This window comes from Pisolithus orientalis, assembly GCF_024613125.1.
Source record: "Pisolithus orientalis strain OTSU chromosome Unknown F5J12scaffold_115, whole genome shotgun sequence".
NCBI lineage: Eukaryota > Fungi > Basidiomycota > Agaricomycetes > Boletales > Pisolithaceae > Pisolithus > Pisolithus orientalis.
In genome coordinates this window covers 34862-61130 of record NW_026260896.1, presented here as the reverse complement: position 1 = coordinate 61130, position 26269 = coordinate 34862, and the positions used below count along the sequence as shown (strand labels likewise).

General features: G+C 45.9%; 1 protein-coding gene across 1 annotated transcript; it reads right to left on the bottom strand.

Moving 5' to 3' along the window:
• Positions 1–16395: 16395 nt before the first annotated feature.
• On the bottom strand, positions 16396–18265 carry F5J12DRAFT_787486 (uncharacterized protein; the record flags this gene model as incomplete). Its single annotated transcript, XM_051743652.1, has 7 exons — positions 16396–16608; positions 16772–16816; positions 17177–17402; positions 17443–17730; positions 17785–17967; positions 18140–18189; positions 18230–18265. 7 exons carry the CDS (start codon positions 18263–18265, stop codon positions 16396–16398), a joined length of 1041 nt encoding a protein of 346 aa, XP_051594276.1.
• Positions 18266–26269: the final 8004 nt, after the last annotated feature.

The window sequence follows — 26269 nt, the reverse complement described above, 5'->3', positions numbered from 1 at the left end:
GTATCTGAATTTCCCACTATAAATTGTGTTTCATGTTGGATGATTTGCCTATTTAGTTGGAATCTCAGGCACTGGTCTATGTAGCTGTGAGCCAGGCTCTGCCATTGGAGCAGACAGGAAACACACAAAGCAAACAGCAATGCTATTGCAGAACAATGCATCATATTTTTATCTGAGCTTCTGCTTCATATATGCATTCAAGATTTTTGACTTGTACCAGTATTTCTGTCATGCCATGGGAATCATTCATAGGCAGGATAAAAAATGTGACATCCACATATCTCATTGTCTGTCTTTAACCTCTGACTCTTCCACTCTCCAATCACCATCACCACTCTCACTGTCAAACTACTCCATTGTCTTGTCATCAGAAACATGTCATTGTCATCATCTCACAAGCTCTTCAAGAAATTGCCTGAGCTTGATGCTGTGGCCAACTGCACCCTTCAAATTTACTTCAAGGATATCACAGAAAGCAGCAAGCTGGGAAAGGCAGACAAGATTGCAAAGTGGAGAGGTGCCATCAAGGCAATACACAACGAACCAGTGTGTCATAGCATCATCACATTTTTTTCACTAACTGATGCATTCAGGATGCTGTACATGGCCTCATTGCTAGGACAGATGAGATTCTGATGACCCTCATCAGCATTGACATGTTCTAAAAGTGGCATGAAGACCTTGGCTTGATCGAGCACCTGTGGCCTGAGTGGAAGACTGCCCTATCCCCTTCAGAAACTGATGTCACCAACCACAAGTGGCTTGACATTGTTGAGTGTCAATACAACTACCACTGGTTTGGCCTCCCTATGCCCCATGTGGTGCCAACACCAACACCACCTGTTCAAGAGACTGAAATGCCTATGAGTGACAAAGGAAAATAGAAAGCAACCAAGGCAGAGGTGGAGAAAATGATAGTGGATAGCTTGCACAGGATGGAGGTGGATGATGAGGGTGAAGATGAGGTGCCAGAGAAGGAGGACAATGAGGAAGAACCAGTGCAAGGGAGGCAGAAGTGCAAAGCTGCCCTGACAATGACATCCCATCGATCCAGACATCAATCCTGCTCTAGGAAGGCAACAGCAGAAACCAATGATGACAAAGATGTTCCCACTCAAGGCCAATCAAAATGCAAGCCTTGTCCACTGTTGGATGGACTATACAGTCACACTGCCATAGCTGCCAGAAGGATGCCTTCCCCTGACCCCCATTCCTGTGACTCATGCCACAGATGCAAGGTCTGATGCTACAAGAACCCTGGGAAGTCCTGCTTCCCACACAACAGTCACAAAATTTGATATAGCCATGCCAAAGGTGGGATTTCCACTCCAACTTGACAGAATCCATTGCGAGCCAGGGGAAAAAAGTGAGCTCAAACTCTGTCCCCAACAAGGGAGGCCCAAGAATCCCAAAGTCCAAAGGAACATCCCCCAAAGCAACACATTTCGATGGCTTCCAAAGCCATCAATGCTGGGGTTGGGCCCTCCAACCAGGGAGAGATGATCCCTGAGGGATCTTCACTCAGTATGTTCACAATTTCATGTATTTACACTGACTCAAATTTTATTCAGAGATTTGTATTCCTGCATTCAAATGCAGGGATTCCTGCCCAATCCCAGCCACTGTATGAGCAGATTCAATTGTCAAGGCTGGCCCATCTGTTGTGCAGGAGGTAGAGGGATCTATGGTAGCAGGTACATTTAATCACTCTACATTTATGCTACTTATTGCAGTTAACCCTTGTATTCAAAGCTGACACCCACCCATTGACAACAGCAGCACCTGTCCAACTTGCAACCACTGCAATGCCCAGTGCACCATTACCCATCTGTGCCCCAATTGCCAAGGTGTTGCAAACATCCAACACAATTGAAGAGTGAATTGAAGATTTGGAATGTCAACTCCATGATGCTGAGGCCCACTGCCAATACTACAAGGATCAAATGTATGATTTCCAAATACAACAGGATGAAACCATGCAGACACTGGACAGGATGGCTTGCAAGCTGGAGGCTCTGCATATATGGGTATATGGACAATCATTGGGTGATGATCTCATTGATCTCTTAGGGCCTCTGGCAGATGAGACAAGGGCAGATAGGACAGCAGGGTGAACGAGGCCATCTATCATTTTACTCCTCCACAGTACATACAATGTCATTTTGTATTTCCATTTTAATTGACCACTCGTGCCACATTGTATATTCAACCTTTATTTAAGAGTGAGAAAAAGACAATAATGGCTAGACAGCCAACAGAATTGCAAAGGATAATCTCATTCTACTAAAACAACTGCTAATCTATCCTGATAGGTGGAAGCTTAGCAAATGCATGGCTTTGTGACTTAGAATAGTTAACTTGAAACATAAGAAATGAGATCACAGGATGGTCTCAATCTGCTAAAACCAGAGCTGATGGAACCTGATAGATGGAACCTTTGCAAATGAATGGACTGTGCAATATGAGATAGCAACCTGCCATTTGACACAAATGCAATTAATAGTCTGATTTGGCCAACACATCTGAGTCTGCTAATATGGCCACTGATGAATCTGAATAGACAGACACCTGGTGAATGAGTGGGCTATGCTATTTACAGTGTTCACTTGAGAGTTACAAAACAAGATAACAGCTAATAATAGAATAATGATGCAAAGAAAGATGTCAGCCTGTGAAAACAGCATTCTGTGGATCCCAATAGACAGAACCCTTCCAAATGAGTGGCCTGTGCAATATGCAAGGTTGATATGGACTGTCTCGACCTGCTAACATGGCATTTGATGGATCCTGATGGACAGAACCCTTCAAAATGAGTGGACTGTGCAAGATGCAAGGCTGAGAGCAATTGGTCATCAGATGCAAATGCAAAGCAATATTCTCATGGTGCTAACATAGGATCCAAGGTATGCCCACAGGTGGGACATGTGCAAATGAGCAGATTGTGAGATTTGCAAGGTTCAATTCAGGGAAAACATTGCATTCTGCTATTGCAGGAGCCAATGTATTTCAATAGGCAGAAGCTTGGCAAATGAGCAGATAAATATTTCTCTGCAGATGGAAATACAACCAAGGGCATTCAGCCAGTCACTAGTGACCAATTCACCCTCTGTAGTGTATTCTGTTTCCCAACAATGGTTTGTTGCCATTCATCTCAGCCTGCAGACACATGAGCCTTTCAAGACAAATGATATACAAACTCATGTCATACCAGACAAATCCACAATGGAAATAAAACATGCAAAAGGTGAATGAATGGGCTAGCTTGCCACTGGACATCTCCTGTGATGTATCTGCTGACCCACCCATCAGCTACAGGGTGGAATGCAAGGGTGGGGAACAGAAACTGCAGGTTCACATTAAGCTAACATTTAACTACAAATCTGTCTCCAGAACAAACTGAATATCAGTTGCATTCATGGCCTGCCATTTGTGTTTGGCATGCTCAGCCAACCTCAAATACATCATCCTCTGCCTCACTGCATAACACTGCACCCCAGGAGCTCCAATAGCACTGCTCCCCATCTGTATCTTATGCCATTCTTTTGCTTGAAATCTGAAGAAACTTATAGCCCATTGAAATTCTGATATTACAAGCTCTTCCTCTTCTTCCCAACAATCTTTGACAGATTTTGCTTGCAGCCAATGAATGCAATAAACTAATTGAAGAAAGTTCATCAACCTTGAAGCACTGTTGAATGGTAAGGTTGACATACATTCAGACATTCAACTCTTTGATTCTGTGTCCCATGGGATGTTGATTGACCAAAACCATGGAACATGGGTTCCATGGTGCTCCTGTGCATTTTGGGAGAAGGCTGCTGTCTGCACAGCCAGGTCTTCTTTATGAAGCTCTTGATAATGTCCTAAGATATCTGCACCTATGCCAAGTACAACCATGGCATCTCTGCATTGATTATAAATCATGGCCTGTTTTTTTACTGAGACATTGATAGCATGGATCATATCCCAGGCCTGAGTTTTCATAGAATAGCTCTTAGCTGTGTGCACCACCCCCCAAAAGACAGCCACCTTGTCTGCCAATGTAAGACAGAGGCCATGTAATCCATCATTAGCTTGACCTGAGTAAACCTTCAGCTCCATTTCTGCAAGATTTTGAAGCCCTCAAGCTCAACATGCATCAATGCCAAGAGTGGATGGAAGTGGCAATTTGTCCTGCAGTCCTGCCAGGGTTCCATCTGAGGTGGGCAACTCATCCCCCACATTGTCCAGCCAACCATCATCTGAAGCATAATCCTGCTCTGAATTTGCATCAAGAAACACAGTCTGCTGTACAGATTCACTGGTGGAAGTGTTGGAGCCAACTTCAAGGTGAAGCTTCAAGTAAATTGTGGCATCCACAATAAAACCTGAGTGTTCAGATGCAATGCAATCAGTATGGCATGCCATAGCCAATTTTTTCAATTCTGATGCCTGTTCCCTGACATCCTTTCTGTCCATGTGAAATGAGGTTATGGCCTCTTCTAAGCATAAACTGTGCACTAGCCAACTAGCTGCTCCATGTAGGCTTCTGCTGGGTCTGGGTTCCTCCAATAATGCTAGTTTGATGGCATGCACTGTTAGTGCTTCTTGTGATATGTACTGTAAGTATTTTGCATTTATCCAAAAAGGCAGATGCCATACCTGCCCTTAATTGAACTTTGAAGATGTCCACAACAGATGGGTCATTGACATGATCATGCAGTGCATGAATCTCTTGCATTCACCAGTTGTTTTGCTGTTCTGCAGACAAAGCTTCATCTAGCTTGATATATGCCTGCCTTGCCAATGGCACTGCTGCTTGAGCTGCTTTGAGCTTCTGTGATAGGCTATCTGCTTAATCTTGGATGTCAGAGAGTGCACTGCAAGTGGATCCTCAGACTAACCAATCTGAATCATCTTCATGAAGTTGGAATCATTCATCTGGAAATCCAGCAGTTCTTGGCAGTGTGGTGAGGTCATCCCATTCCAGAACCATGAATGTGGATGCAGTGCTTGGCTTCTTGAATGTTGAGGGAAATAGTTTGGCTCTGAGTAACTGTATGTATCAGGTTTCTGAAGTCTCACATTCACACCAATTCACTACAATGAAATGAACACCTGTGACATCCACAATGGTGAGATATCTTGACCCCACTGGAGGATGGAGGCACTTTGGGTTTTCTTTGATATCTTCCACATCTTCCCATTCTTGATCATCCATGGGCAGAGGGTCACCTGCTGCTTGCTGGGCTTGTGTGATCACATGGGGACAGGGTGCTCTGCCATGTCCTAGGTGCAACTGAATGCCAGTCTGTGGGTCTTGATGTGAATGTAATTCTGGGCAACCAACTGATCTCTCACCATGTGGAGGGCAGATTCCTTGTAGAAGTCCCCTGTCCACTGTTGGATCCTGTGGAAAGGCAGGCTCTCATGACTCTTCCAGCAACATTCTGTGCAGAATAGGGGCTGATGCAAGCAATCTGGACATCTGTATACCCTGTCGTTGCCACACCAGGTGCAGTTCCTTGGCTCTGGGGAGGCTTCCAGCTCCAGGAGTATCTTCAAGAACTCACCCTTCCATGGAACCCATTTGCAGATGTAATCATTCTGCATCTGACACACCATGTGAAGTCCACTTTTGGGTTGGCAAACTGCTGCATACCTTTTTCCATGTTAACATCAGTTGCTGGACCAGTGGGCTCATGCTTTCATGTCTGTCAAAGGCTGAATCTGCCCATGCATCAAAGTACTTGTGGGAGCGAGACCTTGAATGCTTGGATGGTGAGGATTGGGGAGAATGGACAGGGGTTGCTGGATCTGGCTGTTTGAGTGTGACTTCTACCAATTGCAATCTATATCTACCTCCAGTTCTCCAAGCCTTGACTTCCAGCTGCTTTACACGATGGCCCAGGGTAGGACCAAGCATTCTCATACCCTTTTGAGTGCTTCCCTTTGCCATCTGGAGGTTGCTGATTTCACAGTATGAAGTCAGTTGTTAGAAATGCTACCGCTAGTGCAAGTCACTTTATCTGTTAGCTCTATCAATGTCAGTACCTTATCACATGTCAGGGCATAAATACAAATGCAACTACACTGGCCTTGCACAATGCATGGTGCTGCCTTCTTATTACTGCTCAATCCCTGCCCACACATTCCCTTCCTGCTGCAACATTACCTGGGTGCTTTGCCTGGATTATGATGGTGAATTTGGATGCTATATTAGCTGATGAAGGTGAAACAAGATGTTCAGTATCAATATAAGTATGGATATGATTGGGCAAGCCAACTGACAGCCTGGATGCAAACTGGGAGCTAATCCACCTTTGGGCAGGATCCTGTCAAAGAGATCAGCCTGATTGGATATTTCAGTCACTTCATGGAGGTCCAAACAAATTCCTTGGCATGACTGCACTAGTACTGAAATGCATTGAGACCAAACAAGGGCATGAAAAAACATAGTAGCCAACCATCTATTATACACCATTATACATCATACCACATCATACTCCATGGAGTCCCAGTATGAATCAGATGCCTGGGATCAGATGGAAAGAGATGATGCTGATGGTGAGCAAGACATAGAACCATCAGATGTGGGGGAAAGGGAGGAAGAAAGGTTTGAAGTGGAAGAGTTGGAGATCCTTGGGTGCTGCCACCAGGAATGGAGGCAAGCAGGGAAGAAGAAGAAGCCTGCAGTTCTGCTATCCATATGGGAGGAGATGCAGCAATTGGACAGGAACAAGGAGTTGAGAGGGAGCAAAGTCCAGACCAAGTGCATGGTATGCTCTAAAAGTTTTGATTTGGATGCTCACAATTCAAAGCACCCTTGTAGCTAATACAAGATTGGTTGAAAAAGCCTCTCCATTCAAGGAAGCCCTGCATTACCCTTAGATCCAGTTACAGACACTCTATGCAGGCAGTGGTCTGCAAATTGTACCAAGAGCAAATACAGGAGAAGCTTGCAAAAATGAAAGTAGAAGAAGGCAATACCCATGGAAGCAAGCAGATCCAACAGTATCAGAATGCATTGATGGCTTTTATTCAGGACAACCTGATGGAGGGACAATTGGCTGCAGCTGAAGATATAGCAGAAAGGTGGAATGGGTGGGAAGGCCCTGTGCCAGAGACAAAAGCAAGGTGCAATTGTATGAGGTCAACTTCCCAGTCTTCAATTTATCCTGGTTCCCAGGAATACAGCCAAGTATGGGTACAAGTATGTCTGACACTTTGTGATGGAGATGTGGAGGTATTGCAGAATGTGCATAGTGTGTATGGCTGGGTGGAAAAATGAGGAGGGAACTATACAGGCATGCATGTGAGTCCACCATACTCTCCTCTAGGCCTAGGTAAGACTCATGCAATGACAGTATGGACTTCAATAACAAAATCATGGATGGAATCCCCTTCAATGATGTCCACACACTGGAAGGAAGCTGGCTAGAGTACCTTTGGGAAACATTTGAGGAACCAGGAACACCACCTGAGAATGATGGCGAGTCAAGTCCCAAATGTGCTCAGAAAAAGACAGCAGCCAAAGCAACAAGGACTGGCAAGGTTGACTCTGTGAAATTGGTGAAAAATGCCAATGGAGAGATTTGGATAGGAGAAATCATGGGCCTTAGCTGGGACCAACTACAAAAAATGGTTCATGGATTTGTGACTGCTCACTACCATGAGTGGCCAGAGTATTTAGTGTCCTCAATCTCTGATGAGTGCTATCAGGATTAGCATGCAGAAATCCCTTGTCAAGCTCTCTGCACCTCCAGCCCATGCAAAGACCCTGGTGCATTGTCCACAAAATAAAGCACTAACTGACTATAATGGGTGGGAAAGCAATGGCCATGATTCCAATGATGAAGCTGATGAAGACCCTTATTTGCCCACCCTATCCAATTCAAAGAAAATGGCAACATCAACAGTGAGCTTCCTGCTGTAACTTGTATTCATAGCAAACCCTGATCTGCACTCAGGGAAGGAGTACACAACTGAACTACAGGACCATTCAGAATATGCAGATGAAGATGGATTGGAGAACATTCCTTTCACTCACCACCCAACTGAGGAGGGGTCAACAAGCAGAAAAAAAGGTGGAAAGCTGAAATCCACCCTGAAGTGCACACCAGGCAAGTTTGGTCATGTTGAATCAGCTGTTATGGCTAACAAGTTTGTGCTGTATATTAAGCAGGCTCTGTCAGAATCAAGTGAGCCAGACATGAATTGACATCAACCTGGGGCCAAATACTTGTTGAAGTCCAACTATAATGGATCTGTGACCACCACTGCAGCATCTGTGAATGTGAAACAGGGCATCCCTGGGAGCACCTGGAAGTCACCTCATGTCAGAAAGGCCCCTGCAAGGCCAGATGCAGATGTTCCATCTCCTGATGCAAAGAGATTGTGCAAGAAAACAGGCAGCAATCAGAAGTGGAAGTAGTTGTTGAATCCCTCAAACAGTCAGAGCAGAAACCTTTTTTGGAACTTGTGTGCAGTCTATACAGGGCTTAGCCTAGTGTGACACATTAGAATACAAGTGTATGGCATGTACAGTAGCTCATGACACCATGGTGGTTGTGAGAGGTGTCTTTGATATCAGAGGGAGGGATAGTTAAGTGGGACAGTTGAGCAGGACAATTGAGCAGAGAGCTGAGTGGGACAGGTCTACATATTGGCCATGTGGAAGTGACTGGTAGCTATCTATGTAGGGAGATATTGCTGCTCATCTCCCATGTATTGCTGTTACCCAAAATTTGGCTCCATCCACCATTGTCCAACCTTGCTTCCCATGGTGTGAATGATATTCTCACCATTGTTCCTACAAGTTTAAATCTTGATTGATCATTGACCTATCAGTGAACCCATCATCATCAAATATGTCTGCCAAACAGTCCCACCAAGTTTGTTTCCATTGTCAAGGTGAGGTTGTCTTCATTGTTGGATCCAGTGACCTAAGCCATCCACAGCTAATGTAAGACCAATCAAGCCAAGGCAATCTAGCTCCCATGTGAAGCAGTCCAAAAATCTGGAGAAGATGCTAGTACAACTGCATGAGTTGTGAGAGCCAACCCCTCCACCAATTGTCTCAAGTGGAAGGGTGGATATGGTGGGGTTGAACATGGATATCACAGCCAGTGAGTGAACATGATTTCTCTCCAAGCTAAACAACAAACATTCTTTCACTATAGATTCATGTGAAAGCTTGCTGGATCAGTTCCTGCAGGAAAGGGAGCCAACTGCTCTGGCAGAGGGCAGAATTGCAGCTGGTAAGTTGGCATGATTGCCCTTCAAGCTAATGAACAAACTAATTTTCTAGTAATGGATCCACACAACAACTTGATGAATCAGTTCCTGAATGAATGGGAACCAACTGCTCCCCCAGTGGATGGTATGAATGTGGATCTACTCAAGCAATTGCTGAATGCATGGGAACCATTGGCACTTCCAGTCACACACAAGAAATTAAACAGGATGGACAGGTCTTCATCACCTGCACAAGATGTTACTATGCAGGTTGATTTTCTGGCAGACTTGCAGAATGTGCAGGAACCATCTCCTCTGCCCATCACCCCTGAATCATCAAATCTGAGGGACCAATCTCCTCAACCTGATTCTCTGACTAACCTGCTTGCTCAATTGCAGGATATGAGGGAACCAATGCCTCCCCCACTCATTTCAAATGTACCCATCAAATCTTTTGACTTGGCAGTGGATGAGGACAATGGCACAAACCATTTGACTTTTGGCATGCCTGAGCAAGCAGCACAAGCAATAGTGAAAGGAACAAAACAAGTGCTCCTCCTAAGGAGAATATCTGCAACATCATGAGGCATACCCATGAAGCTCATGTGACAACTCTACCAAATGCTAGTAGTCCTGAAGGTAATGTATGCAGCACTGGTATGGATCCATCTGGCCTACTCTGGAGACCTCACAGCTAGAACCAGAGGCTCACAAGGCATAGTGAAGTGCATCCTGACAATCCAGAGAACAGCAGCTATGGCAGCCACAGGCACTATGAGGATGACCCCCACTGACACCCTGTTAGCACATGCTAATATATGGCTGGCACCTCTACTTGTACAACAAACACTCTATAGAGCATCCCTCCACCTCTCCTCACTACCTAGCACCCACCCACTCCACACACACATAAAGAGGATAGGGAAGACCAACAGCAAATGCCACAGGTCATCACTCCATCACCTCCTACATGAGCTCAATGTCAACCCAGAGCAAATCAAAACTATCCACCCATGCCCAACCCTGCCTAATGCTGCCTCCTCACACACAACTGCAGTAGCCCAAAATAAAAAAGATGTAATCAAGGAATTTGAAAGACTCAAGGAACACACAATGATCTTCACAGACAGTTCCTGCATTGAAGACAGCATAGGTGCAGCAGCAATACTATATGTGGATTACCAACACATTGGGACCCTACACTATCGTCTAGGCAGTGCATCACAACACATGGTATTTGAAGCCAAAGCAGTGGCACTACCACTAGTGGCACATCTCCTCAGCACCAGAGACAAGGTCACCTACCCAGCAACAATTCTAGTGGATAACCAAGTGGTAATCAAATCAAGTGCCCCTCAGCATGTCTGCCCTCAAACAAACCTACAACACAAAACTGAAAGCCATGTGGAACAAAACCTGGAAAAGGTTGCCATGATACAGCAAACTAGCATCAATAGACCCATTCCAACCAGGCAACTCCTTCATCAAGCTAACCATGTCCCTCCCCAAGAAGCAGACAAGCCTTCTCATCCAACTATGCACAGGACACATCTCACTAAACAGCCACCTTCACCATTTCAAATGAAGTGACTTCCCCACATGTATGCAGTGTGAAGGAAACTATCTGGAGAACGTGCACCACTACCTATTCCAATGTACTAGATACAACAGGGAAAGACATGTACTGCAGAATGCACTGGGTAGGGATGCCACCTCCAAGGTGTTCCTCCTCTCCAACACAAAAGCTTGACCCCACCTCCTCAAATTTATAGCAGCCACTAGACATCTACAAAACACAGAAACAACCACCAACATAATGAAAAACTTAGGGCACTCCCTGCACACACATACCTCGTGAACCCCTGATGATCCCAAACATGCATCACCACTACAAACCCAGACTGACATCCACATGCCATACCCCCCCATTCACCCAACTCTCACATGATGTAAACAAACCATAACTAGAATTTAAACCATATACCCCAGCTATGAGCCACAAATGGGGCTCTATGTCCCCTGAACACACTCCACCACCATGCACAGACCAAATCTCATGACAGATGCACCAACTCGGACATAGAAAACCTCATTCCCTTCCATACCAGCTGGCCTTATGGCTGCCAGGACAGTGTAGATAGAGATGGGAATGGCAGACTGATGGGGGATGAAAAGGTCCTGCCATCAGGGCATTCATTTGCCTGCAGGGGCTGGTAGGCCACAGGGGGCCTATTGCTAGCACATAAACTACAGTAGAATAGTGCAACATAGGGTAAACCACCCTCATGCACTTTAATTCAGAATCAAAAAAAAAACCTCATTGACACAAACCTTACCCAGAAAGTCTCCTCCTCCTCCATGCAGGACCCTGTTGTCCAAACAGCTCTTCACACCATAGAAAATGTTGACATGCCACTCCTGTTCAAATCCCATCTCTCAGACTGGAGATTTGATAAGGGAGTGTTACTCTATAAAGACCAGGTGTACATCCCTGATGATCCAACTCTCCAATGGACCATCATGTCCAACCACCATGATCACCCCTCTGCAGGACACCCTGGTGTCTTAAAGACCTGGCAGCTCATCTCTTCTGAGTTTCACACACCCAATGACACCACCCCTTACACCCATCCCCTTGCCCTTGACCCACCCCTTCCAACAGATCTCCTGTGATCTAATCACTGACTTACCCCTTTCTAGGGGCTATGATTCCCTCTTGGTTGTGGTAGACCATGGGCTTACAAAGGGGGTAACTTTATCACCCACAAAGAAAACTGCCTCTGCTGCTGATATTGCAGTCCTCTTTTTCAAGAAAGTCTACTCCCATTTTGGGTTGTATGACAAAATCATATCTGATTGAGGTCATCAGTTTGCCTCAACATTTGCAAAAGAACTGGCATCCCTACTTGGATACTCCCTTGCCTTGTCAACAGTGTATCACCCTCAGACTGATGGAGAAACAGAACATGTTAACCAGGAGATTGAAACATATCTTTGTATCTTCTGCCAAAATGACCCCACCCTCTGGGTAGACAACCTGCCAATGGCTGGATTTGTGCACAACCACCATCCTCATTCTGTCACTCACCAATTGCCATTCTACCTCATGTATGGCTATGAACTGAAACTGCTTCTGTCCCTGATTGCAGAAACCCACCTTCCCACCAGTGAGTCTAGACTTGAAGAACTCTGAAAAGCCAGAGAAGAGGCCCTTGCAGCACATGACCTGGCCAGCAAAGCAATGAAAGACCACTTGTCATGACCCTTCACCCCATTCCACAAAGGGGATAAGGTTTGGCTAGAAGCTTGGAACTTAAAATGTTCCTATGAAAACTGGAAACTTGCCCTGAAAAGAGAAGGACCCTTACCATCTCCAATGTCCTATCTCCAATCACTTATTGCCTTGTGATTCCCACATGATGGAAAATCCACAATGTCTTCCATGCCTCCCTCTTATCACCCTATTGTGAAAATGATGTCCATGGACCAAACTTCCTGGCTCCACCACCTGACCTTGTCAATGAGGAGGAAGATTACAAGGTTGAGGCAATAGTCAGCCATAAAAGGTCTGGCCATGGACATGCCTTTTTAATCAAATGGAAAGCCTACCTTTCTTCCAAGAACTCATGGCAGAAAGAAGCACACCTAGAACATGTGGTGTCACACACAAAAGGTGTTGTGGACATGGTTTCAGCTGACTCTGCTTAACTTGTTGATGAGTTGCACACAATCCCCATGCCATGCAGATGGAGACTAGAGGCCTCATGTGTAGAAAGACTGCTGGACATGAGCAGTCATCCTTCACACAAGAATGAGTGACTTCAGGTAACCCATTTTCATAAGCATTTAGGCTGAAGTTTTTCTCCAAATCATCCAAGCTAAAAGCCACTCAGACCAGGTCATCTCAGGGACATCTGGCCATGTCCCAGGGCTATTTACAGTTTGCAGGACCTGGGATGTCCCATAATCCCAGCCCTTTGGTAATATATTGTGGGCTGTCCCATGACTGCCTTAGGTGTCAGGGGTCTTCAGCTACAAAAGTTCAGCTCATATTCACTGAAATCCCACTTCTGACCAAGAAACCATAATTGTCACAATCATCCAGGATGATGAGAATACCTGGCAAAGTAGAGGGCTATTTATGTGGCAACCACCAACTTTCCAAAACCATTTGGTACACTTATTATGCACAGATTTGAAGTGGGAAGTCAGTGTGATTGTGAGGTGTCATCTCCAGAATCATACAATACTTATGGAAGTGAGCCTTGCATCACTGTGATAAATTTTAATGGATTCATCACTGTCCCATTGCTAAGTTCCATTGCTTATAGAAGGAGTACACATTAATAAGATCATACTAAATGCATTGAATGAGGATGAGTGGAAGACCTTCCCAGCCAAGGAATAGATTGTAGCACAATACATGACACTATTGAGGGGCACAAGCATGTGGGAACCCCACTGTCCAAAGGGGTTATGTAATCTGATTGCTGTGGGGTTGAATGTCCCATTATTACCCTGGGCTGTAAGGCCCTCCAGTGGACCACCATGTGCTTCAAATACCAATCCAGCCAGGATGGGCAGAAAACTGAACTTTGTTAATTCTCAAAGGAAGGGTGGACTTGTGTTGCTAAAGACCACTGATGTCTGTTGGAGATGGTGCATTCTGTGTATTACTCTGCATGGATAATTATTCCCAAAGTGATGATCTAACCCCCAAGCAACTGACATTAGTACACAAACCATATAGCTCAGTAATTTGACCACAAGGTCAACACCTGGGAGACTGCTGGTTCAATCCCACCTTTAGTCACATGTTCATCAAGGTCATCTATGTAGAACAACCAAGAGGCAATGATGGGAGGTCCCATGATAGCTTTGGAGGCTACTGTGGGATATCCCACCCCCTCTCTGGAGGCCAGTGGGATGTCCCATGATAACTTCAGAGGCTACTGTGGGACATCCCAGGCCCCTTTCCATAGATAGTGGGATGTCCCATGATAGCTTCAGAGGCTACTGTGGGATATCCCACCCTCCCCCTGCAGGCCAGTTGGAGATTCCACCCCTCGCCATAGAGGCCAGTAGGATGTCCATGTACTATATGTCAGAACACCAAAATTCTCTCAAATCAATTTTGTGGCAGCTTCAAGACAAACAGATCCACCATGCAAGTCTGTATTGACTTATTGCATAGGTAACATTATCTACTTTTTATACTAACTCATAGAGCACAGTGAAGGGTCAATGTAGCAGATTAAATGGGGGCAAATTGTACAACTGCAAATGATAACAGCATGGTGGACCTGATAAAAGATAGACCTGTTTTAGTAGCAATGCAGGTAGATTAATTCTCAACACAAAAATAGGCTCTTAGAAAAGCATTGAACAACAATGTTTATGGGGCAAAGTCAATGAGAGAACCCAGACAAGACCAAAATAAATTCAGAAGTCAGCCTCTGCAGCTCTACAGTGCTTGCATGTAACATAGAACTGTAGTATCCTGATGATGATAACAACACCTGATTAGTAAGCAAAAGATGTTGCCCCCCAAGTCCCTTTAGTCTGAGGTACTGCTAACCTTGCCTCAACACCACTTTCAATCCTTGCTTTCCAACCTTGCCACCCCCCTCACCATGTGGAAAAACCCTATCTGTCAAACTTGAAAGAAATTGAGTTTTGAGTGTTTTTAGTCCCCTTAAAATTCAGGCCATCTACCCATTATTTCAAGATAATCATGTCAATTCCATTTGTATTCCACTCAGTTGCCTCAACTCACCAGGGAAAAACAATTGATCACAGTAATAAAATATAGATAAGGTATGCAGGCAACCAGGCAACAGAACTCACCAGAGCCCCTGGCCATTGGACACAGTTGACACTAGGAGAGTTGTCAGTCAGTGATCATCACATCAACACTTGCTTAATGTCACCATATCCCCTCCTCATTGCTGGAGGCTCCTTTATCTGTGGGTGTGACCTCCAAGCTTCACCTCAAATGTTCTCTGACCCAACTCTCTGCACCTCAAACTCTTCAAACAAGAGTACAGTATTTTGAGTATATGTGTCAGAGTCACACAACACCCCTGACTTCCTCTTAGGGCAGAGTAGGAGCAGGTTGGGCTGCAGAGTACAGCAGTCAAAGTCCAAAGTGAATCTGACCACTGGTTGGCGAGATATTCAACAAACAGTGAGTGGAGGGGTATGGAGGAAAGTTTCAGAGACAGAGGTTGGAGTCAGAGTCAGAGGTCAGAGTTGGAGGTCAGATGAGAGGGCATTGGGTTCAGCTAGTGTGCTGCCCCCTTGTGTGAGCTCAGCCCTTGTATTTCAGAGGTGGAGTGGACTCAGAGGGAGTGTAGATAAAACTCCAGAGGGAACTGAGAGGGAGTCAAAGGTGGGGACTTTATGTGATATTCATATTGATTACATTGGAGTACTACATGGCCTTATATATGATGTAGGTCAAGGGCAGTGCAGTGTAGAATGCAAACCAACAAGTGTATAACAGGTTAGCAGTCCCTCTGACACAAGGGATAGAGGGTAGGGATGATGGAGACCTTAACTGAGACAAGGAAACTACTACAATGAGGAAGAGAGGGTAAACACTGAAGGAGCAGAAGAATGGAGAAAAACCAACACAAGGACAGAACCCTATCTGGAATGCAGGGCCACAATTCCAACAGCCCACTGAGCCAACCAAGGCCTCAGAGGAGGCACAGATGAAGGTCTGGCCTCCACATGACCAGCCTGAGGGCAGAGTTGAGTGGAGTTGGTTGGAACATGGACAGGGGACCTTGGAGAGGTGTGGAGATGTGTTTGGAGGGTTGGAGGAGCATGGGAATACATCAGAGGAGGGTGGAGAAGCATAGGAATGTGTCAGAAGAGGGTGGAGAAGTGTGGGAACATGTCAGAAGAGGGTGGAGTAGGTGTTATGGGCTTATGTCAGTGTCATGGTCATGACAATATGCATCTTCCCTGTAGAATGTCAATCAGTAGAAAATTCATTGGTAGATCAAGTGAGCAGTGCTATGGCAGTGTGGCCACAGGGGATAACAAAATAACACTCAAGCAGACACAAATGCTCTTGCATTCAAAACAACAGAGAACTGAGATTTGATTCACTCACTGCTCACCCTATCACAGAAAAATAAACATGTATTTCAAAAGAAAATACTGAGGAGATTAATAATCTAAGTAATCTTCAGGAAATTTGTCCTCATACTTTGCAGCACTACCTCTGTCAACCCATTGCTGTGCTGTAGGCAGGGCTGGGGGGTAGTAGTCAGAGATGTATGGAGCATCATGGTAAACATGATGGTCAGGGTGAGATGGTATGTGATACATCTGACAGGACAGAGGGAAATGCCCCAAACCACAGTGGGCAGGTGGTAATACCTATAGAGAAGTGAAACAAAATGTGACATTGAATGATCAAGCCATGAACATGGTAGGGAACATTGGAGGGGCCAGGATCAGTATAATTGGCACAGTCATAATGAGGGTCCTGCAGGACATTCTATTGGTCTCCTTAAAGAAGCAGAATGCCTGGGATACTCACCTCATAATGCCAAGATGGTGGAAACTGCTGAGAAGGGCCAGGGTCCTGCAGGTGCAAGCAGCTTGGGGCAGCATCACAATGCAGATCCTGTGCAGTCCTCCATTAGTCTTTTAATCAACTGATATGTCTGGACCTCACCCCATAGCACTGAGCCAGCAAGGGGCACTCAGATTGACTGGGTTCTCAGGTGTTCTCATGGCTTGTGCATGCTGGTGGGTCATGAAGTGCATCCTGTGCATGTCACCTGTTAGTTTTGACCAAAATGCAGCAGGATAAATCACTACACTGCAGTTGCCAGTGATGGAGCATGCATCCCTGCCTTTGTCATGCAGGGGCATTTGGTGGTTAGAACATGAAGCCTTGGGGAACATTAGTGGACACCAGAGGTTGAGTGAATTGACTCACCTCACAAGGAACTGAATCATTATCTGTCACATCCACATGAGCCTGCTTGTGCAATGGAAATTGGATTCCACTCTGTGCATGAGGTGCCACCATACCTGGATCCTCTTCCTCATGAGACTTCTGCCACTCAGGATCATCAGACACCTTGCACAAAACCATGCCATCAGGAGCCTTGACCAGTGCAATCTCTCCCTTTAATGGGTGTGCATCTCTTTGCTCATGACATCTGCAAAAATGGTCAGTGATCAGTCAGACAAAAAGAGTACACAATACCTTCATTCCAGGGTTTGATTTTGACCTCCAGCACACCATCCAGACAATTATTTTTCTTGTCATCATTGTCATCAGATTGTCCATTGCACATCGAGCCTAGTTTTCTCTGCAGATAAGGTACCACAAGTTGGCAGAGAGCATCAGCTTTGAGTTTCTTGTACTCAAAACCAGGGCCTGGTGGAGGCACCCCAAGTGGCCAGTTGATTATGATGAGAGAGTTCCTCCTAATGAACTCAAGAAGCCACTGCCAGATGATTTTCTGGGGATCACCAACTTCAACCCTGTGCACCACTTATGGAAAGACAATAAGAGAATATATGGAATACCAGAAATACCTACTGCAAAGACCTTTGAGCACCATTATCAACTTCTCCTTCATCATAGATCCAAATACCTGGTGGTTGTGATCTCTTGTTATCTTCTTCATTTGACAATGCAACTCCAATGCTGCAGCTGAACTGGCAGAAGCACTTGTCCCTAATAATCCAGCCTCAGTACCATTACCATCCCTGAGACACCTAATTGCAATGAGTCTGAGTAAGATATGTGTAACATCACTTAAATATTGTGGTGTACTTGTCCATAAGTCCCTGAACATCAATGGCATGCTCATTGATGTACTTTTGTATGATATTGGAACCACAAAATATCCCAGAGGTCTGGCATCCTGCAGGGTCTTGTCCAACATACATCACAACTCCAGCAATTTCAATATCTTCAAGAGTTGACCATGCTTCAGCCTGCTCAACAGTAAGATCTGCCACCCACCCACCCACTTACAACCACTTGCCAATCTGGAGAACTGCATCTTTGCATTGTGGACTCTGACTGTGATGGACCTGGCTGATTTGTTAGCAGGCACTGCTGAGCAGCTCTCACTCCACTCATAAATGGCCTTCAACTTTAGAGATTCTAGTATGTAGGAGGTACAACAAGTAATAGAAAATTGTCTTCACACAAGTGGCTGTGTAGCTGCACACCTCAGTTTTCCTTCTTTCCATCATCAGCAGAACCCAGCCCACAGCATGGGCTTCTCATCATTCAGTTTTTCATTCTTTCTCATCGCTCCTTGAGTTTTCTTCTAACTAACACACTCCTTTTTCACCTTTTTCTGAGGATCGCCCCAATCCCACCCCAGATTGCAGGCAATCATAGGCAGCCAGAGCTGCAACTATGGATGCACAGCAACCCCAACAGCTGCAATTCCCTGACTTTGCCCTACTGGGCTTCCAGGGTGTAGTTGAACTTGTAATGGCCAGGGCAGAACTGTCCTGGGAGGAAGCCATCGAAGCTCTGGAACAGTGCTGGATCCAGGACAACCCACAAGGTGATCACCAACAAGGGGACCAACCATGCTGGGAAGCAGAACACAGACCCCCTCCCCCTCCAGTACAACCACCACCTGTCAACCCTGAACATCTTCCCCAACGACCCCCTGAAACCAACCCCCCCATCTTCGATGCAGACATGATAGTATCCTCCAACCTACTGATGTGACCAGCCAAGTGCACCCTCAAAAAAATTGAAGCTTTCAAATTTGTCCATATGTGGTACTTCATGAGGGAGGGACTATGAGAGGCAGTGCAGTCAGTCAGGCAACTGGAGGAGAATGATACTCTAGCTATTACCCAGGCTGGTGAAGGAAATGTAATGCTATGGACTGCAAACTCCCTTACCACCTCCAGGAATGTGAAGCCAGACCATGGACTAACCTTCACCGAGTATATGTATGCCAAAACCACTTCCTGACCTGTATCAAGAATGCAGGATGGGGCAACCAGCTGGTCAACACTTTCAATTGGTTTTTCCACAGGATAGACAACCACCAACTTTGAGACTGAGGAGATTGCAGGGAACGAACTCTGCTGCACTACACATCCAAGGTTTGACAAGACTGGCATGACAAGGTGGCATGAAACCAAGCATACAACATCGGAGTTATCAATGAAGACCTTTTAGCAGACATAGGATGTGACCTAGACACAAGGGACATGCAATCAGGGCTTGATCAGGTCAGTCCCCTCCCAGTTTTCCTAGATGGAAGAACATCAAACTGACAACCCATCCCCTTCTCCCCTGTCAACCCCCCACATACTCCCACCCACACCAGCCAATCCTTTCTTCCCATCACTGCTGCACATCATGCCCTGCCCACCCTGCTGCTGCCAAAATAACAGCCCCTCCCCCCCCCTTTCTGCTTCTCCCCATCACACTGGATGAACCTTTTAACAAACTGCTGCTGCTGCCCATGCACCAAAATATTTATACAATATTTATACTAAATTCAAAAAAAAAAAAAACCTGTGCAATAGCTTCAGCACAGCTGCTTCACCTGGCCTGAAATGACAGAGAGAGGTCATCAGCCCTAATGCTTCCAGAGGCACAAGCCCTCCCCCTCCCCCTCCCCCAGATATAATCAGGGCCAGAAGACAAGGCAGCACCATCAGAGATCTAGATCCTGCCACCTCAGGTCACAGTCACCATGCAAATGCTCCAGATCCCCATGACGAAGCCCCAGCAGAGAGAGGAGGGGCTGTCATGACTTTCACCCCAGAACCTACATTGTATGCCTGAAGTGCCTGGGATGACATGAGGACTGACCTTTCTGCAATGAGCCCATGCGATGGGACAAATCAACCCCAGACTATTGCATGTGGGACCACCAAGGCCACCTTGTCAACAAGAGCAGCTGCATCCTCTGCTGGGATTTCCAATGCCCCTGTGGCTGCACAAGCAAACTGCACTGCCATGAGTGTTTGGGCTGTGGAGACTCAAAGCATGGAGCTCAGGACTGTCCCCACCACAAACCCACTTGAATCAAGACAGAGAGGAGTCACCCAAACCCCATACCACCCTCAAGCCTAGGAGAGACTACTTGCACATCACCATCTCACTTCTAAATACCCATCACTAATCTACCAACTCACCTATGGCTTTTATGTCCACATACCTAACATACCCCAAACATACACCCCCCCAAACAGCCCATCCATAGCCCAACACCATCATGCTTTCCAGGAGGTAGTCAACAGAGAGTTTTCACAGAGTCACTATCTAGGCCCTTTCCCTCCCCACCTCCTCAAACAGTACATAGGACCCTTCCAATCCTCCATCCTTAGTATCATACCAAAACCTGGAAAGCCAGGAAAGTATTGACTAATACAAAACCTATCTTACCCTATCATACCTAGACATGGTGCCACTGCTTCAATCAACTCTCATGTTGATTCTTCTTTATTCCCATGCACATGGGGAACATTCCTCACAACATGTGCTTTAATAGCATCGCTCCCCCCAGGATGCCAAGGAGCAACAAGAGATGTAGCAGAAGCCTATAGGACAATACCCATCCACCCATCCCAGTGGCCAGGTCTGGTAGCACACCTCTCAGAAACACCACCAACCTTTGCAGTTGACACAGTGCTGTGTTTTGGGTATGGACCATCAGCAGGAGTCTATGGGGGACTCAGGGACACAAGTTTAGATATCATGCAAGCTGAGGGAATTGGCCCCATAATAGCATGGGTAGATGACCATTTCTTCATACACTAACCCAGATCCTGAGTACTCAAATACAACCTTGCCAGGGCCCAGAAAGCCAAAACAATCTCACAAAATGGAGGAACAAAGATAGACAGTGGATGGCTATGGTACAAAGGCACAAAATTAGCCAACAGGGACCATGAAGAACTTGCAGAAGATTGCCTCCATCCCCTAAAAGCCTTCAAGGACACCAATGAATTTGCCTCACACAATGACACTTACACCTACTCCTTCAAATACATCAACATGGTAGCAGATCAACTTGGAATACCCTGGGAACCCTCCAAGGACACCCCATTTTCCCAGTCACCAACATTCATGGGCTTCCTATGGAATCTAGATGATAAAACAGTAGGTCTCACAGCAAACAAAAGAGAGAAAAACACTACATCTATAGACAAATGGCTGAAAAAGAAAGTGCATAACCTAGAAGAGGTACAGAAACTCCACAGGAGACTTGCCCATGCAGTGCTAGTAATCGCAGGGGGAAGTGCTTACCTAACATCCCTACAAGCTATGCTTACCATTTTCAGCAAAAAACCATTCATGCCCCACACTCTGCCTTGAGGTTTACAAAATGAACTATGCTGGTGGAAAAACACCCTACAACAATCTCTCCCCATCCCCATCCTCATCCACCCATCAGCAATAGACCTCCATGCATTTTCAGATGCCAGCTCCAGCATTGGTCTGGCAATCATCATCAGGGAATGATGGAGAGCCTGGAAGTTGCACACAAACTGGAAGGGAGATGAGAGGGACATTGGTTGGGCAGAGAGTGTGGCTTTTGAATTCCTTGTACGTTACCTCCTCATCATCTGTCCCTCCCCTGAACCTCTACACATCTTCAGGGACAACGAGGGAGTTGTCAAGGCTTGGAAGAAATGACGAAGCAACAACAGGCCCACAAATGAAACCTTTCAGAGGATCCATGCTCTACACACCTCTCCCCCATGCAGAATTTTCGCAGACTATGTCCTGAGTGAAGACAACCCAGCAGACAAACCTTCTCAGGGCATCTATCCCCCCTCCAAATTTTCTCTCCCCCCCATCCCAATCCCAGACCCCATCACACACCTCATATTCAATTTTGATGACCCATGTTCCAGTGATTTCACAGTCCAACATAAATTTCCTTAACACCATCGTGACACCGGTGTCACACACCAAAGGTGTTTGGTGAGGTGGACATGGATGTAGCTGATGAATGGAGGTGAAGACCATAGCCCTCATGTGAAGAAGGACAGCCAGCAATGTCAGCAGTCATCCCTTGCACAAGAACAGGTTGTCAGTGCCAAAGAAAAAGGAGGAGGCAAGTTAAGTGCCAATAAAGTTCTTAAGCACCTGTGTATGGCATTCCGGTTTTCGACGTATCTCCACCAATTCTGCAGACACCGAAACCATTCCCACACTCGCTTGTAGTGCTCAGCCACGCAATCCTACCTTCCAAGATTGGAAAGGATTTGTGCACTCCACACGTTTCTACAGCACTCCCTCCAAAAGATGCTCATTTCACTAATTCTTCTGATATGGCTGCCTCCACATCAGTCATTTCACTTGTCCCCTTTGCTAGGGACCATGGCTACATATATCTACCAGGAGTTCCTACCAGCTTCCATCCTGAAGTGTCCTGGTACATCCCACTCTCATCTGCCCCCTCTCAGCCCATCCAGCTTGGACAGCATGTTCTTTTTGTCAGTATGACCTCCAGGAGGACATTCTTTGGTCACCTCAGGTCTGTCATTCGCTTGGAAAGGTCTTATGTGGTCATTTCAGTCTCTCCAGTCCAAGAAGCATATGGATCCTTCCTCCCTGCCCCCTGCAACGTCTTCATACCAGTCTTGTCCATCATTCTTCCAAAATTGCAGTGGCTACAGTATAATCTACTGTTCTCCACTCTCCCTGATCGCATCCATGATGAGTATGATGCACATCTTGCCTCCTTGTTGCAAGATACAGCAGAAGACACTCCCCCTTCATCCTCTCTTCCAACAGAGCCTTGTTCATGAAGTTTTTATTTGCTTCACTGAGAGGATGGTTTGGGGGGGAAAGTTGCAATCCCCTATGCTCCTGTCACCCCACAGACCCCCAAAGCTTGACCCCTGTTGACATCTGACTCACCCTGTCCACTTTTGGATGTACTATATCGGCATCAGGTCAGTGCTGCCTCTCTGTCATCCCACTTTGGCCTAGAAGTGATCTCTTCAAGATGTGACATGCACAGCCTCCCCCTAATGCAATTCCAGTGCACTTTCCCAGTTCCTGACATTGCTTGACTCATACTGTGACATTCTGACTGTCTTTGACACACCTATTGCCAATACTTACCAATCTTTTGACTTTGCTTACTGATTCTTCACTTTTTGGCTTACTTATCCTTACCAATGCTTACCAATGCTTTCCAAGACAATTACCCATCGCTTACATTCCTTACTCATCAGTTACCAATCACTTACCAAGTGTTTGCACCTTGTTTTCCATAGGCAGTGCCCCTGTACTGTATATAAGTCACTGTACTTAGGTAGCAAAAAAAAGAAGACATCAGAGAGCCCCTCTTGCTCGCAATTTATCATCTCTCAGTAAATCATTCATCAGCTTCAATAGTTGAGACTTTATTAAGGGTCTAGCTATCATCTACTTCGCTTATCATCATCTACCATCCATATACTTCGCTCCAAGCCCTCCCTGAGCTCGGTACAGCTTAGGACATCAAATTAAGTCACCATCCATCCTTCTGTAGGCTGACAGCAGTCTACCCTATCGCTTTCTATCACATTCTTGCTCCCTCTTCATCAGGAGCACCCCCAACCCTCAGCACTCATCTTTGAGTGTTGTAGCTCACAAAAAACCCTCCCAAAGAACAGGTTCTACCATCTAGGTACCGCATAGGCACACCACCACTCGCTTTCATTGTCTTTTGTGTTGGTTTTGGTTGGTTTTCACCACTAAACCTCACTTTGACTCACACTGGCTGCCCAGCAATCATGCTCTTCACAGACACCTACCATCATTCTCCCCTACCCAACAAACCTGACACCCAAACCATCCAAACTGTGGCCATTATGCCCAGCAAAAGACAGATTCAAGCAATGGCAACCACATCCCAGCATCATACAGTCTCTGAACATCCCACTGGACTTCTGGGATAGGGTTCGAGATGTCACCCTCAGGGGATGGAACAAGAGCACCAGAGCATTGTATGGGGCTGGGCTTCTAGTATACCACATTTTCTGCAATAGCCGGGACATCCCAGAGGAGGAAAGAGCTCCCACAGACACTGTTTTGATCTCCACCTTTATATCATCCCTAGCCGGCTCCTACTCAGGCAAGATGATACATGGCTACATCTACAGTGTGCATGCCTGGCACACTCTCAATGGTCTGCCCTGGATAATACACGAGGACCAGATAGCAACAATGTTAAAAGGCACAGCCAAGATAGCCCCCTCCTCTTCCAAACAGAACCTCTGGAGACCAATCACAGTACAGATGATATGTGATTTTCACAGGCAGCTACAGAGTGAGGACCCCATGGACATAGCAGTCTTCACCTGCCTAACCACCATATTCTACACAGCCACCAGAGTAGGAGAGTTCACTGTCAAACACCTTGACTCCTTCAACCCAGCACTCCACATCACCCCCAAAGGAGTATGCGAAGACATCAACCAAAATGGCCTCAGCACAATGGTGTTCCTACTGCCAAGTACAAAATCTAACCCCTGGGGAGAAGAGGTGAACTGGGCAAAACAATCAGGCCCATCCAACCCCCATGCAGCATTCTCCTGGCACCTACTAATCAACAGCCCACCTGAGAATGGCCCCTTATTTGCATACAAAAAGGGAGGCAAACATTGACCACTAACCTGCCATGCCTTCATCTCATGAATGAAGAAGCTAGCCAAAGCAGCAGGGCATGACCACCTACATGGACACAGACTGAGGATAGGAGCCATGCTGGAATATCTACTCCAAGGAGTTCCCTTCAAAGTTATGAAAGTCAAAGGGAGGTGGGCAAGCGATGCATTTCAACTCTATCTACAGAAACACAACCAAATCCTCGCACCATACATACAAGCCATGCCTACAGAAATGGCTACTGAGTTTGTACACATCGCCATGCCACCAGTCCACTGAGCCCACAAACATGTATCGTAAGTAAACACCATTGTCCTCCTATCTGTTGGGGATCTGAGCATCAGCCCATCATGTCAGACAAGGCCCTCCTAAAACCCAGGATCCACAGCTGATGCTTGTCTTAGATCACCCTCTCATCATGGCTGGAAGGCACTTCATGCCTTTGCCCACTCCTGCTCATATGTATCATACAGCCACCAATCCCACACCTTTCCCTCTCTGAGCTTGTACAGCTATGATACATGAAGACTCCTTTCTTGCTGCAGTGTCATCTTTGGGGATATCTTTCATGAGTTGGTTGTACTACACCATAATGATATTGTTGACTGTGTTTTGGTTGGCTGGGAAGAATGTTATAAAAGAAATTCTGTGACAAGGGCACACATACTGCCATCAGGTTTTGGTTGGGTGGCCCAATACCATGAGTGGAAGAGATTGGCCTTGTTGAGCTTCATGTGAGATGGTTTGACACTGAGCCCAGCAGCAACAAGGATGTCATGAGGAGACTTGCTGTGTTGATGTCCAAGTTCTTCTGCTTTTGCCTTGACTTTGGTCACAAAGTCCCATATCTTGTTGGGAGCAGCATGGGACAAGTTCTCAGTCCTCTTAAATTTTGCATTTTCAGTAATATTATTTATATTGTCACAACACATGGATGGGCCCATCCACAGTAAGATGTTCCTCTGATGAAACATAAAGACAGTGTGAGTCAAAGTGTGGAAAGGTAGTATAAACCAACCAAAACCAACACCAAAGACAAATAATGGGCAAGTGGTGGTTTGCCTCTGCAGAACCTGGAATGCAGAAAAAATCTAAATGTGGGGGGGGGACTTCAAGTGGAGTGCTCCTGGTGCAAGTCAATGACAAGTTACACAGGAGAAGATGAATGAATGCTGATTGAGAAGGGGATGCTGAATGGAGCAAGGGTGTTCAGCTGAAAGGACTCCTAGCACAAGTCAATGTTGAGTTATGCAGGAGTGGATGGATGACTAAGCAGGTGTGCTGACAAAGCACAGATGATACTTCAGATAATGAATGAAGGTAGATAGACCCTTAATGGAGCCTCAACTACCTAGGATGATGAATGGGGACAGTTAGACTCTTCTGAATGAGCCTCAACTGTCAATGATGAGATATGCA